Source organism: Hypanus sabinus, chromosome 10, assembly GCF_030144855.1.
Source record: "Hypanus sabinus isolate sHypSab1 chromosome 10, sHypSab1.hap1, whole genome shotgun sequence".
In the NCBI taxonomy this organism is placed as follows: Eukaryota; Metazoa; Chordata; class Chondrichthyes; order Myliobatiformes; family Dasyatidae; genus Hypanus; species Hypanus sabinus.
This window is the reverse complement of record NC_082715.1, coordinates 115,371,164-115,384,225: the sequence shown is the minus strand read 5'-3', so window position 1 is coordinate 115,384,225 and position 13,062 is coordinate 115,371,164. Positions and strand designations below refer to the sequence as shown.

At 40.7% G+C, this 13,062-nt stretch overlaps 1 protein-coding gene across 3 annotated transcripts in view; it reads left to right on the top strand.

Annotated features, from left to right (window-relative positions):
* LOC132401015 (CSC1-like protein 2) overlaps positions 1–13,062 on the top strand; it is a 198,310-nt gene that overhangs the window by 151,384 nt on the left and 33,864 nt on the right. For all 3 annotated transcript variants that reach the window (XM_059982731.1, XM_059982730.1, XM_059982728.1), the window contains 5 exons: positions 3,296–3,449; positions 4,579–4,685; positions 8,102–8,188; positions 9,500–9,565; positions 10,698–10,860. In XM_059982731.1, the coding sequence (XP_059838714.1) occupies positions 3,296–3,449; positions 4,579–4,685; positions 8,102–8,188; positions 9,500–9,565; positions 10,698–10,860 (577 nt within the window). The remainder of the gene's footprint in view (positions 1–3,295; positions 3,450–4,578; positions 4,686–8,101; positions 8,189–9,499; positions 9,566–10,697; positions 10,861–13,062) is intronic.

The window sequence follows — 13,062 nt, the reverse complement described above, 5'->3', positions numbered from 1 at the left end:
GACGAATGACTTGGAGTCTCCAGTTTGATTCCTTCATCTGCTCCTGCCTCAACACGTGGAATTACGACATTGTAGCCATTAGTGGACAGTTTCAGGAAGAGCAGGACTGGCTGCTCAATATTCCAGGATTCCATTGTTTCAGACCTGACGGTGGGAGGGATAAAAGGAGGAGGGATGACATTACTAGTCAGGGAAAATGTCGCGGCAGTGCTCAGTCAGGACAGACAGGAGAACTCTTATAGTGAGGTGTTATGGGTGGAACTGAGGAATAAGAAAAGTATGACCACATTAGTGGAGCTATATTACAGACCATGCAACAGTCTGGGGGATTTAGAGGAACAAATTTGTAGAGAGATCACAGAACAATAACATTTTTTTATAGTAGATCATTTTAACTTTCCAAGTATTGAATGGGACTCCCATACTGTAAAAGGACTAGATGGGATAGAGTTTGCCAAATGTGTTCAGGGAATTTTCCTTCATTAGTACATAGAAGTCCCAATGAGACAGTGTGCAATATTTAATCTACGAAGATTAGTGGAGGGGCAGGTAGTGTTGAGGAAATAGGTAGGATGCAGAAGGACTTGGACAGATCAGGAGAATGGGCAAGAAACTGTCAAATGAAATACAGTATTGGAAAATGCACTTTGGTAGTAGAAATAAATGTGCAGGCTATTTTCTAAACAGGGAGAAAATCCAAAAATCTAAAAATCTGAGCTGCAAACGGACTTGGAAGTCCTTGTGCAAAACACACTAAAGGTTAACTTGCAGGTTGAGTCAGTGATGAGGAAGGCAAATGCACTGTTAGTATTCATTTCAAGAGGTCTAGAGTACAAGTGCAGGGATGTGATGTTGAGGCTTTATAAGGCACTGGTCAGGTCTTACCTTGAGTATTTTGTACAGTTTTGGGCTCCTCATCTTAGAACAGCTGTGCTGGCATTGGAGAGAGTCCAGCGGAGATTTACAAAGATAATTCCAGAAATGAAAGAGTTATCATACGAGGAATGTTTGATGGCTCTGGGTCTGTACTCTCTAGAATTTAAAAGGTTGAGTGGGGGTGGGGGAATCTCGCGGAAACTTATTGAATACTGAAAGGTCTAGATTGAGTGAATTTCTCATTGAACCCTTTGAACGTTGAAAGGCCTGGACAGAGTAGATGTGGAAAGATTCGGTTGCACAGCATTCAGGATGATGTGGTATATTGGATTAGACTGGCTTTGGGGGAGTAACCAGAATGTGGTATTTGATGGTTGTGTCTGCCTGGGGGCCTGTGACTGAGTGCCACGGGAATTGGTGCTGGATCCTTTGTGGCTTGTCATCTATAAAAATGATCAGTGTAATAATTTGGATATCTGGATCAGCAAATTTGAAGATGACACCAAGACTGGAGGGGAGGTGGTGTAGTGGAAAGCAAGGGAGACTTTCATGGCTTGCAGCAGGATCTGGACCAGCTGGAAAAATGGCAGATGGAATTTAATACAGTCAGTGTGAGGGTTTGCTCTTCGCCAGGACCAACCAGGGTAGGCCTTGCACAGTGAACAGTAAGACACCGAGGAGTGCGGAAGAACAAAGGGATCTGGGAATACAGGTACATAGTCTGTTGAAAGTGGCATCACAGGTAGGTAGGGTCATAAGGGAAACTTTTGGAAAATTGGCCTTCATAAATCAAAGTTTTGAGTACAGGATCATAAACAAGAGAAAATCTGCAGATGCTGGAAATCTAATCAACTCAAACAAAATGATGGAGGAACTCAGCAGGCCAGACAGCGTCTATGGAAAAGAGTACATTTGATGTTTTGGGCCCTGAAACGTCAACTGTACTTTTTTCCGTAGCCTGGCTTGCTGAGATCCTCCAGCATTTTGTGCATGTTGGTTGTATTGAGTACAGGAGATGGGATGTTATGTTGGCGTTGTATAAGACGCTGCTATAGGCTAATTTGGAGTATTGTGTGCAGTTTTGGTCACCTACCTATAAGCATATAACAATTACAGCATGGAAACAGGCCATCTCGGCCCTTCTAGTCAGTGCAGAATGCTTACTCTCGCCTAGTCCCACCGACCTGCACTCAGCCCATAACCCTCCATTCCTTTCCCGTCCATATACCTATCCAATTTTACTTTAAATGACAATATCATACCTACAGGAAAGATGTAAATAAAGTTGAAAGAGTACAGAGAAATTTTACAAGGATTGCAGGATCTGAGTTATGAAGAAAGATTCAATTCGTTAGGATTTTATTCCTTGGAATGTAGAAGATTAAGGTAGAGGTATACAAAATTATAAGAGACATAGATGGGGTAAATGCAAGCTGGCTTTTCCCACTGAGATTGAGCGGGGCTATAACTAGAGGTCGTGGATTAAGGGTGGAAGGTGAAAAGTTTAAGAGAAACATAAAGGGAAGCTTCTTCACTCGGAGGGTCGTGAGAGTGGAGAACAAGCTGCCGGTGCAAGTGAGCTCAATTTCAACATCTAAGTGAAGTTTGGATAGGTACATAGATGGTAGGGGTATGGAGGGTTGATGGGAATATACAGTTTAAATAGTTTGGCACAGACTAGATAGGCCGAAGTGCCTATTTCTGTGCTGTATTTTTCTATGACTCTGACTCAAAGTTGCTGTATTGTTGATGCTTTGGAGAACCCTGTTCTGCCATAGCTGAACTTCAGGCAGTGTACTAGGTACAGGTGCAAACTCACATCCAGTCAGTCACTGAAACTTAAGTTAAAGATAAGTAGATGAGTGTGAAATAAAGGACAACAGCATCTGTGTGTTTATCAATCTATTATTACCCCCTGTGTTTTCATACAACATTTTCCCTGAGTTATGTTGAATATCTTGGGAGCAAGATGATGTGTATTCAGCCAAGAGGAGCACCATAGCTTGACAAGCAAAATTACTATGAAAATGAAAGCCACTATATCCTGTAAAACAGCTTCCAGTTGGTGAAAAACAGATGTTGATGCTGGAGTTAAGATTATTATTTTGCATCAATAGAGATATGTCCAATCCCAGTTGACCGAGTCACAGTACTGTTGACCTTCCATGTGAGAGGTTTAGAGCATCTTTAGCAGGTCGAAGATACCAGAAATGGTGATATTCAAATTGACACAGTTCCTTTTGCCACAGTTGGGCTGGGCTTGTTGCAAGAATCTAATATGCTGCTGGTCACTTAGTGTGCTGGGATATAATGTGGATGAATCTTGTCCAATATTCTTTCTTTGCCTGGGCATTTACTGGACTGGGTAGTTGAGTATTATAGAATCATTATGATAAATGGAACTTTATTATTTGCACAGGGAGCACTTGTCAGTGAGGGGAATTTCATGGTGGCTACGCTGCTTCATCATCAACTGTATCCTTTTCATTCTACTCTTCTTCTTGACCACCCCGGCCATTATCATTACAACGATGGACAAGTTCAATGTTACAAAACCTGTTGAGTATTTAAACGTGAGTGGTGCTATTTCAACTCTTTAAAAGGAACATCGTTTTTATTTTGCTTCACCATCCCCTTGCCAATGAGAGAAAATTAATAAGAATGTAATTTAATTAATAAGAATATAAGGAGAAGGCCACCGTGTGCTCTCATTTGCTAAGGTCATGGTCGACATTTTACCTCAGCACCATCTTCTTTGATTTGCCCCCATATATTTGTTCCGATAAAAGTATCCCAAAATCTATCATTTTCTCATGAAAGTGCACAGCAAATGTGTTTCCACACTACTCTTAGACAGGATAAAGAAGCTTCTCATCTATGGCAGGGGAAATTAATCTCACTGGAGTCTGCAAAGCTGGCTGTCAGTCAAATATTCAGAAATAACAAGAATGGAACATTTGCCAGTCCCATTTTATGAATGCCCATAAGTGTACAAGTGCTTATCACAAGCTATCAAAAAAAAACTTGTCGTATGACCTTGTCTTGAAAGATCACCACTAATGCCTTCACAATCTCTTCAGCTACCTCTTTCGGAACCCTGTGATGTAGCTTATTTGGTCAACATCTTTGTGATTGTCCGCTTAGAATTTTCACTGTTGCATGAGCACCAAAGTGCAAATTTTCATTAAACTTCATTCACAGGTCCATGAAATCTGTAAATGTTCAAAGCAAATTGTCCTATGAGATTAAGTCTGTTTTTTTTATATTAAGCATAATGTTTTTCGATTATCAACCTTTTAAAATCTCCCCTCTTCACACAGGAGGATCATGACACTCAAGCAAACTAGAAGTTACGTAATATTTTAGGGCTGTTCAGCCAATTGTGTGTATTGAAATGAAGCTCTTTAATACCTTAATGCCTTCCAACTGCAATTCCCAAGACAACTACAGTCAGCAAGTAGCTATTAATCAAATGAACCCCAATCCCTAATCGGGTACGCAGGAAAGAATTATCTAAGTGCAGTTGAAGCAAATATTCCTCTTTGGTTCGTCTGCTTACAGGAATCATGCCTTGGGATTTGTAATTGGCATCAGAATTCACACTTACCTTATTTGCAACTTGACAGTTCTGAATTGTGGTGTTTCACCTTCTTTAATACCAAGCAACAAATCTAATTTTCTTTTCCATTCTTTTCTTGCCAGAACCCCATTATAACACAGTTTTTCCCAACACTCCTGCTGTGGTGTTTCTCAGCTCTTCTCCCAACCATAGTTTACTACTCAGGATTTTTTGAAGCACATTGGACAAGGTATTTTTGTTTGTCTATATCTGTTTTGAAGTTTGTTGATTTTCTTTACAAGTACTGTTTATTTGTACACCAAGTCTTGCTGGATTCAAATACTTGCTGGCTAACTCTCTGAACATGGATTTAACAATGACTGATTTGGGTGTAGAGCAGTGCTTTGTCGTCACAAATTTTGAGCCAGGGTACAAAATGTTCTCTAGGTTTACAATCAATAATATCTTAATTTAAGTATCCAACAATTGGGATTGTAGGAATAATTCTTTAAAATACACAGCGTCATATCAGTGTCCTAACCAGCACTACAGCAAGATGTACTGAATAGCAACAAAAGAGCGGGCCGTTCATCCAAGTACTTTTTGTGTGATTTTGCTAAGCACAGAATGAGTGCTTCTGAAAAGATGGTACACTTCATAACGTTCAAACATAGAGCACAGGGAAGTTGTATATAAAGTAATGCTGAGAAGGCTCGATGTACTAAGCTTCTGATATGTCAGAATGCAAGTAGTGTACAAGATCCAGAATAAAACTCTCCACCATCCGTCTTCTAGGAAGTTCACTTAGGTTTCTGGTTCACTGATCTCTTTCTGATCTTATATCATCAGATTGTCATTATTTGCCCCATTGAGTGAGATTGAGTGTGAAATGAACTAACACAGTTGGCACTGAAAGAGAGGAGGAGGAGGAGGAGGAGGCAGAAGTTGTCTGCTAATGGCCCTTCTGCAACTTGTTGCATTCACTTATTTCTCTGTTCACCTATGAGGTTGCCTTGTGTGTCACTAGTTAGTGTGTAATTTTGCTTACCCAGCTGTTGACAAAGTATACCACAGGATATAGACCCATAGGATTTGTGGGGAGAGAAATGATCGTTGGAATTTAATCCAGATAGTGTGAGGTGTTGCACACCAGAAAGTCATTTTTAAGAGAAAAGTATTCAGTAAATCAAAGAATCTTTGGGAGCATTGATGTAAAAGGCATCTTGCAATTCAAGTCCATAGCTCCCGGCAACACAAGTAGGAAAAGTAGTGTACGGCATTGTTGCCTTCATTGGTTAGACTGTTGAGAATAAAGTTTGGGAAATCTTGGTGCAGATGTATAAAACTTTGATTAAGACACATTTGGAGTATTATAGAAAATAGAACAATTTAGCATAGGAGCAAGCTCTTGTGTTGATCAAGATGCTGAATTAAATTAAAGGTTGCTATATGTGATCCATAGCCATCCATTCCCTGCATATTCTCTTGTTTACCGAACACCCTTTGAAGCACATTATTAAAACTGCTACCACCAGTACCACTGTCAGCTCGTTTCAGTTTCGGTGTACTTCCCCTGCGCATCTACTTTAATCTCACCCTCTCTCATCTTAAATGTAATATTTGATATTTCTGTCTTGGGGAAAATATTCTGAATGTCTATACCTTTCATAATTTTGTATCCTTCAATCATTTTCCTTAACCTTCTCCACTCTAAGGCAAATAATCCTCGTCTTTCCAGTCTCCTTGTAACTGAATTGCTCCATCTCAGGTAACATCCTGATGAATCTCCTCTGCACCCTCAGCACTATCACATCCTTCCTTTATCTTGCTCACCCAAATTGCACACGGTTCTTCTGCTGCGATCTGACCAAGATTATTAGAGCATATCCTCCCTGCTTCTGCATTCAGACCCTGACTAATGAAGGCCAGTATCCTACATGTCTTCCTCACCATATTGTCTACCTGAGTTGCAAACTTCAATTATTTATAGCCTTGTATTCTGGTTCTCTGTTCTTCAGTACTCCCTGTGGAGAATCTCCTCTTTACTGATTAAATTTCTCTTCTTCACCTTAAACAAGTGCAGTCATTTTATTGTAAACACTGGAGATTTTACTGAGTGTTGCTTCTGCACAGAAATTAAAGCTATCCATTCAGCTCTGTTGAAACTTCACTCTTCATTTTGCCCATTAAACAGAACCTCACTGTTTCCTAATCACTGAATTGACCTCTTTCAATCCTTGACTCTTTTTTCCCCTCTCTCTCTTGCTCTCTCACTCTCACTCTCGCTCTCCCTCCCCCTCCCTCCCTCTCGCTCCCTCTCTCTCTCCTCTTCCTGGTTTCCATGCTAGGTGCTACTGCAATTGGGTTTTTGTCTTTCTGCATTAATTCTTTTCACCTTAATTACATCCTGTTACAAAAAATATAATCCCACATCTTTCTCTATAAACTATCATCCTATCTCCAGTATCCTTCTCTTTAATTTGCCTCCCAAATCCATGCCCACCTTTCCAACTTTCTCACATTTCCGTTTGTGTTGAGTCACTAATTCAGCAAGAGGGGTTTAAATAATATTATGAAAAGACACCCTTTGCTGTAGTGGCAATATTTGTCATGATCTAACCAATCCATTCCTCTCAATCTTGTATACTTGTCTTTTCTCTGTCCAACTTCCCAACTCATCAGTGTCACCTGCAGCCAAAGATGAGCCACTTCACTATCAATAAAGCTACCATTTTGCATACTTTCTAAGCATAGCAGCTATGTTCATTACATCTTCATCTACCCCATCCAAAGCCTCCGACATTCTCTCCTCTCCCATTCATTGCAGACACTAAGCTTTTCATGGACATCTCCCCAACCCTTGGCTTGATACAACCACAACTAGCACAACAAAGTCATATGTGATTTGAATCCCTCACAGAAATATATATGTTGACTAGGCTGACCAAGTAAAAGAGTGAGGATATAGGGGTGAATATACTTGAGGTATTTCCTCTCTTCCACTCCTGCCCCACTACCACTGGGAATAAAACCATATAAATGTTAAACCTGTTAGCTATTTGGATGTGATAGCACCAATGAAGGTCACATTATTTCAAGCTGTCATCACTGTGGAATGGTAGACAATTTATGAATAACAAGCTTGAGAAATAGCAATAAGATTAATCTTTTCAAACTATTAATTCAGGGTCATTTTGGTTCAAGGATATGTACTCTACTTTCTTCTCTACTTTTTGTGTTGAGCCCATCAATGCCACCTTCTGGAAAAACTGAAAATGCTGAAATACGCAGCTAGTCAGGCTGCACCTGTCAGAAGGCAAACAGCGTTAATGTTTCAAGTCAAAGAGCTTTTAATAGATCATCAACCTAAAACAATATCTCTGTTACTGTTCCCACAGATGCAGCCTAACCTGAGTGTTTGCAGTGTTTTCTGTTTTTGTTTTAGATTACTAGTATCTGCAAAATTCTTTTTCAATGTTGTCAATACCATCTTTTGGTTTAGAAAGTATCTTATTCAAAAGAAAACACACACTGCTCTCTTTATTTTTTTTCAGCCCTGATTATAGGTTTCTACAAAAATCACTTGAAGCCTTGGCATTTGGAGTTGCAAGGGTCTACAAGTTCCATTGGTGGTTCAAAGTGTAATCCCTGTTCCATCTCTTACAGGTCAGGGGAAAATCGAACAACAATGCACAAATGCTACACTTTCCTTATCTTTATGGTCTTAATTCTGCCGTCACTGGGTCTCAGCAGGTGAGTTGGCTAAATTTAAGGACATAGATAATTCAGTCTGCAAACGCGTGTCCTATGCCACTGAAGAGCTGTGCTAATCTTTTGTAGAAAGTAAGTAGATAATTAGTGCAGTGTATTGATTTGAGAGTAAAACATATTAGTGACACCCAGCATAGGACTTTCAGATCATACATTGCAGAAGATATCAGGCTGTGCATAACACATCAACTGTTCAAATACTTTCTTTCCCAATCCCCTCTCACGTTCGTATAGTCTGATAGTGTTCTTATGAGAACAGGTTAAGTGAACTTGGCCTTTTCTCCTTGGAGCGACAGAGGATGAGAGGTGACCTTATAGAGGAGTATAAGGTCATGAGAAGCTTCGATTGTGTGGATAGTCGTAGGCTTTTTCCGAGGACTGAAATAGTTAATGTGAGGAGGCATATTTTTAAGGCGCTAGGGGGTTGAAAGTAGGTACAAGGGGATTGGCAAAAGTAAGTTTTTCTACACAGGGAGTAGTGGGTACATGGAATGCACTGCCAGTGAAGATGGTAGAGGCGAATACAATAGGATCTTTTAAAAGCCTCTTAGGTACATGGAACTTAGAAAAGTAGAGGGTTATATGGTAGGGTAATTCTAGGTAGTTTCTAGAGTACGTTACATGGTCAGCACAAAATTCTGGGCCAAAGGACCTGAAATGTGCTGTAGATTTCTGTGTTTCTATGTTTACTACGGTATCCAATGGCTCAGAAACCTCTGCTGTCCACGTACTTTGTAATTCTCTGTATCCTTGAGTGTTTCCCCAACCCATTGGACCCAATGGTAAAGTAATAGATTGCTATCATGAATTGGTTTGTGAAGATGGTATTCACTATATTTCCAAGTTGTGGATTTGTTATTGCATTGATCTTCCCTGGAATGCCTGTGTATTTTTTTTTACTGCAAAAAGGTTCACAACTGTTAGTTTTGGGGATTTTTTTTGACAGCCCATCTGGAGTATTGAGATTAGAATCTAAATCCAAATGTGAAGCTTGCCATGCTGAAATCCTGATGAAGCTTCTGTTGTGCATTTCAGAAGTTATGTAACAGACTGAGACCGATAATTGATTGCTTCCCAAAACATAGTCACCATGATCCAGCAAGGGCTGCTGAAGGAGCCCTTTCTGAAACCAGTTGTCTGAAGGTGGTGTGGAAGAAAATGGATAAAGAAGTGCATTAAGAATGAAGTTGCTATAGTGACATAGTTACTCAACAGATCCAGTCCAAATGAATTTGCAGCAAACCAGAATGTAAACTATATATAAATCTCTAAGACTGCTTATTTTGGTTCTAGTCTGGATCTGTTTTTCCGTTGGCTGTTTGACAAAAAGTTCCTGGAAGAAGCCAGTGTACGGTTTGAGTGAGTATCTGACAACAAAGCTCCTTTATTGACCAATATTTGTGGAATTTTTCCAGTTCCTACTTTTTCCAAACTTCGTTGAATGTCCTATGGGTTGGTCTGGCTGTGGGGATTTATTGGGAGTTTATTCTCAGACTGAATTCACAAGGAAATTACCCTGTCATCTCCTCTTTGGCTGGTTATACATTGTTACCATATATAGCCGGCAATTAAGTTCAGGAATATTTGAATGTTCTCCATATTTTAATATGCAGTAATTATTGGGATGAATTAGCATAATTGGTTTGGTACATCTGTGTCTACAAACAGCTCAGAGTGAAACCTGCAATTATAGTCTTTCACTAAATGACTAATGGAATGAGAGAAACAGATGAACGATTTAGCAAGAATGTTGCTTTATACTTTTGCAGAGTGATCCAGCCGGTGGACCTGCTGCCTCATTGCTTCAGTAACCAGGGTTCAGTTCTGACCTTGGATGCTGTTTGGGTGGAGTTTGCACGTTCACCCTGTGACTGGGTTTCTTCTGGGCACATTGGTTTCCTCCCACATCCCAAAGATGTGCGAGTTTCTAGGTTAATTGTCCAATGTAAATTACCCTCTAACGGATAGGCAGCTGGCAGAATCTGGAGGAGTTGACAGGATAATTGGGGTTGGTGGAGGTGGAGGTGATATCTGTGAGCTGGCACAGACTCAGTGAAATGAAATGCCATCCTGTGTCACAAGAAACAATGGTAAATGTTTTCATCAGAGATAGTCTACTATAAATGAATGCAGTAAAAAGCAGAAATAACTGTTGATGTGAATGCTTGTCGAGATGTGTGCTGTACTCTGCATGCAACATTGATCCTCAATATAAGTGAAAATTTATTCAAGAAGAATTATCTCTCCAGTTTATTTAATGCCAGATCACAAGAGCCAGAATGAGCCACCAGCTCTCGGAAATCTGCCCAGCATTCAATACAATCATGGTGATTTGTACTAGCCTCTTCTGCATCAAGTCCCCATAACCATCATTTCCTCAGTAATCTGCATTCATTAACCCAGCTTTGCATATGTGCCTTGGAATGAGTTCGCATATTATATAAAGTGGTGAGCTACTACTTCTTACTCTGTTCATTTTTTTCCATTTTAGGTGTGTCTTTCTCCCTGATAACGGTGCTTTTTTTGTGAACTATGTGATTGCTTCAGCCTTCATTGGAAACGCCATGGACTTGCTGCGCATCCCTGGCCTGCTGATGTACATGATCCGCCTCTCTTTGGCCAGGTCGGCAGCCGAGAGGAAAAATGTCAAACGTGTAGGTCTCAACGACTTATCCTTTTCTTCTGGTTACCAATGCTGCTACCAATGCTGGTTCCTATGCTGCTACCCACAATGGAAGAGTCTGCTCTCATGAAGGCAGCCCTTATTATTCGTCTGTGGATCAGCAAGCCAATCCCCACTAATTGGAATTCCTCTTGTATACGTACAGATAATCTCAAAAGTCAGTTGCTAGGTGGGCAACCTCACTTATGAGCTGCATTATTTTAGATTGTAAACCATCCTTTTGCACTTTGGATTTGCCCTAATCTCTGTACTTTTAGGGATTTACAGGCAAAATGCTGTTCTGTTTGTACTTGGTTTGAAAAGGTTCCAATATAGTACTGAGCCACAATAGGCCATGGGGAATATTTGCTGTCTTATTTCATATATTTTAGTTCTGGGTTCATTTTCCCCCATCCATACCCCAATGCTATTTTACCCCAAAATTAGGAACATGGTAAATCCACAGTCTTTCAAGTGACTATTCAGTGAAATCCTAGCTGATCTGATTGCAACTTCACTTCTGTATTGCTGCCTGCCCTTGGTAACCTTTCAGTTCCTTGTTTCCAAAAAATCTATCTACTGCTGTCTTGACGTTATTCAATAACACTGCTTCCACTGTCCTTTGAGGAAGAACATTCTCAATCATCAGTAAATTTTTTTCTCATTGCTCTTAAATAGGGCATCCCCTTTTTTTTTGAAAAAGTGACCATAGTTCTACATTCTCCCACAAGTAGGCATCCTCTCTATCAAGCCCACTTATGAATGTGTATGTTTGAGGTAACTCATTATTCCAGGCTCCAATGGATGTGTGATGATCCTAACCTGGCCAGCTCTTTCTCAAATGACAACCTGTCCATTCCACATATTGTCAAATAATCCTCCTCTGATCCACATGTTAACATCCTCCTTGAATAAGGAGAGGAATACCCTTACAATAAGTACTTATATCTGCATACTAGCTATTGTGAACATGCACTGGGACACCCAGATCCCTCTGCATTTCAGCTCTGCAAATTCACTCCATTTAGAAAAGGCATCTTTTTATTTTCCTGCCAAAATCAGAAGTTTTTCGCACTATATTCTGTTTGTTAGGTGTTTGGGCACTTATATGCTAGTGCTGAGGCTCAGGAAATGGATGGGATGCAGGCACGGGCACCATATACAGGTAGTCCCCGAGTTACGAATGTCTGACTTACAGACAACTCGTTCTTACGAACCGAGCAAGGAGAACGCCGTCCGCCATTTTAAGTCAGAACGCGACACCATCCGCCATTTTAAATCGTTGCCGTTGACACTGTGTTGAGTGTTTAACTTTGTATTTGGCTTAAATTTTTCTTTGTAAGGTTCACCCTGACCCCGCTGCCCCGTTCCTGTCAGCTGGTGGCGCAGTGAGATCAGCGCTGGGCTCAAGTTCGATCCAGTGACAGACCACTCCTGTGCCGGGTTGATGTCGATCCGGTGACTGCCATACCATCCGTGCCGGGTTGATGTTGAGCTCGAAACTCGACCTCGTTTAAAAAAAAACACTCACCTCCAGTTTAAATTCCCTCGTGGAATATTGTGGAGGATCAAATACCCAAACCCAGCACAGCCCCCACTTGTCCTATTTAGCCTGTCTCAGTGCGGTGCTCCTTAGGACCCGGGAGCCGGCTCAGCTCAGGACCCGCCACCCGCAGTGTTTCTGTTCCATTGACGGGAAGTAATCACGATTGAAAATAATGTGGAAATAATAAAGCGTTTGGAAAGAGCTGAAACGCCATCGGTCATTGGAAAAGCATTAGGCTACAGTCGGTCAACGATCGGAACAATTTTAAAGGATAACGGATAAAGTGAGAATAATGGAGCGTGTGAAAGGCGCTGCCCCAATGAAAGCTACAGTTATTACTAAGCAATGCAGTGGTTTAATTATTGGAATACATACATTTCTTAAGTGTTTAATATGCATAGAAAGGTAAAATATATACTGTATACTAAGGCAAACGTTTGACTAACTGACGCTAAATAATACCGGATGTATTTGTTCTGACTTCCGTACAAATCCGACTTAAAGACGGATTCGGGACGGAACTCGTATGTAACCCAGGGTATTATGATAGAGGGGATGTTGCAGTTCAGAAAGGGGAAAGCCCACTCAGATTTAGTGACTAAAACTTTTCTGCCTTCATCTCCAACCCTCCAGTTTGGAGCCAAGCAG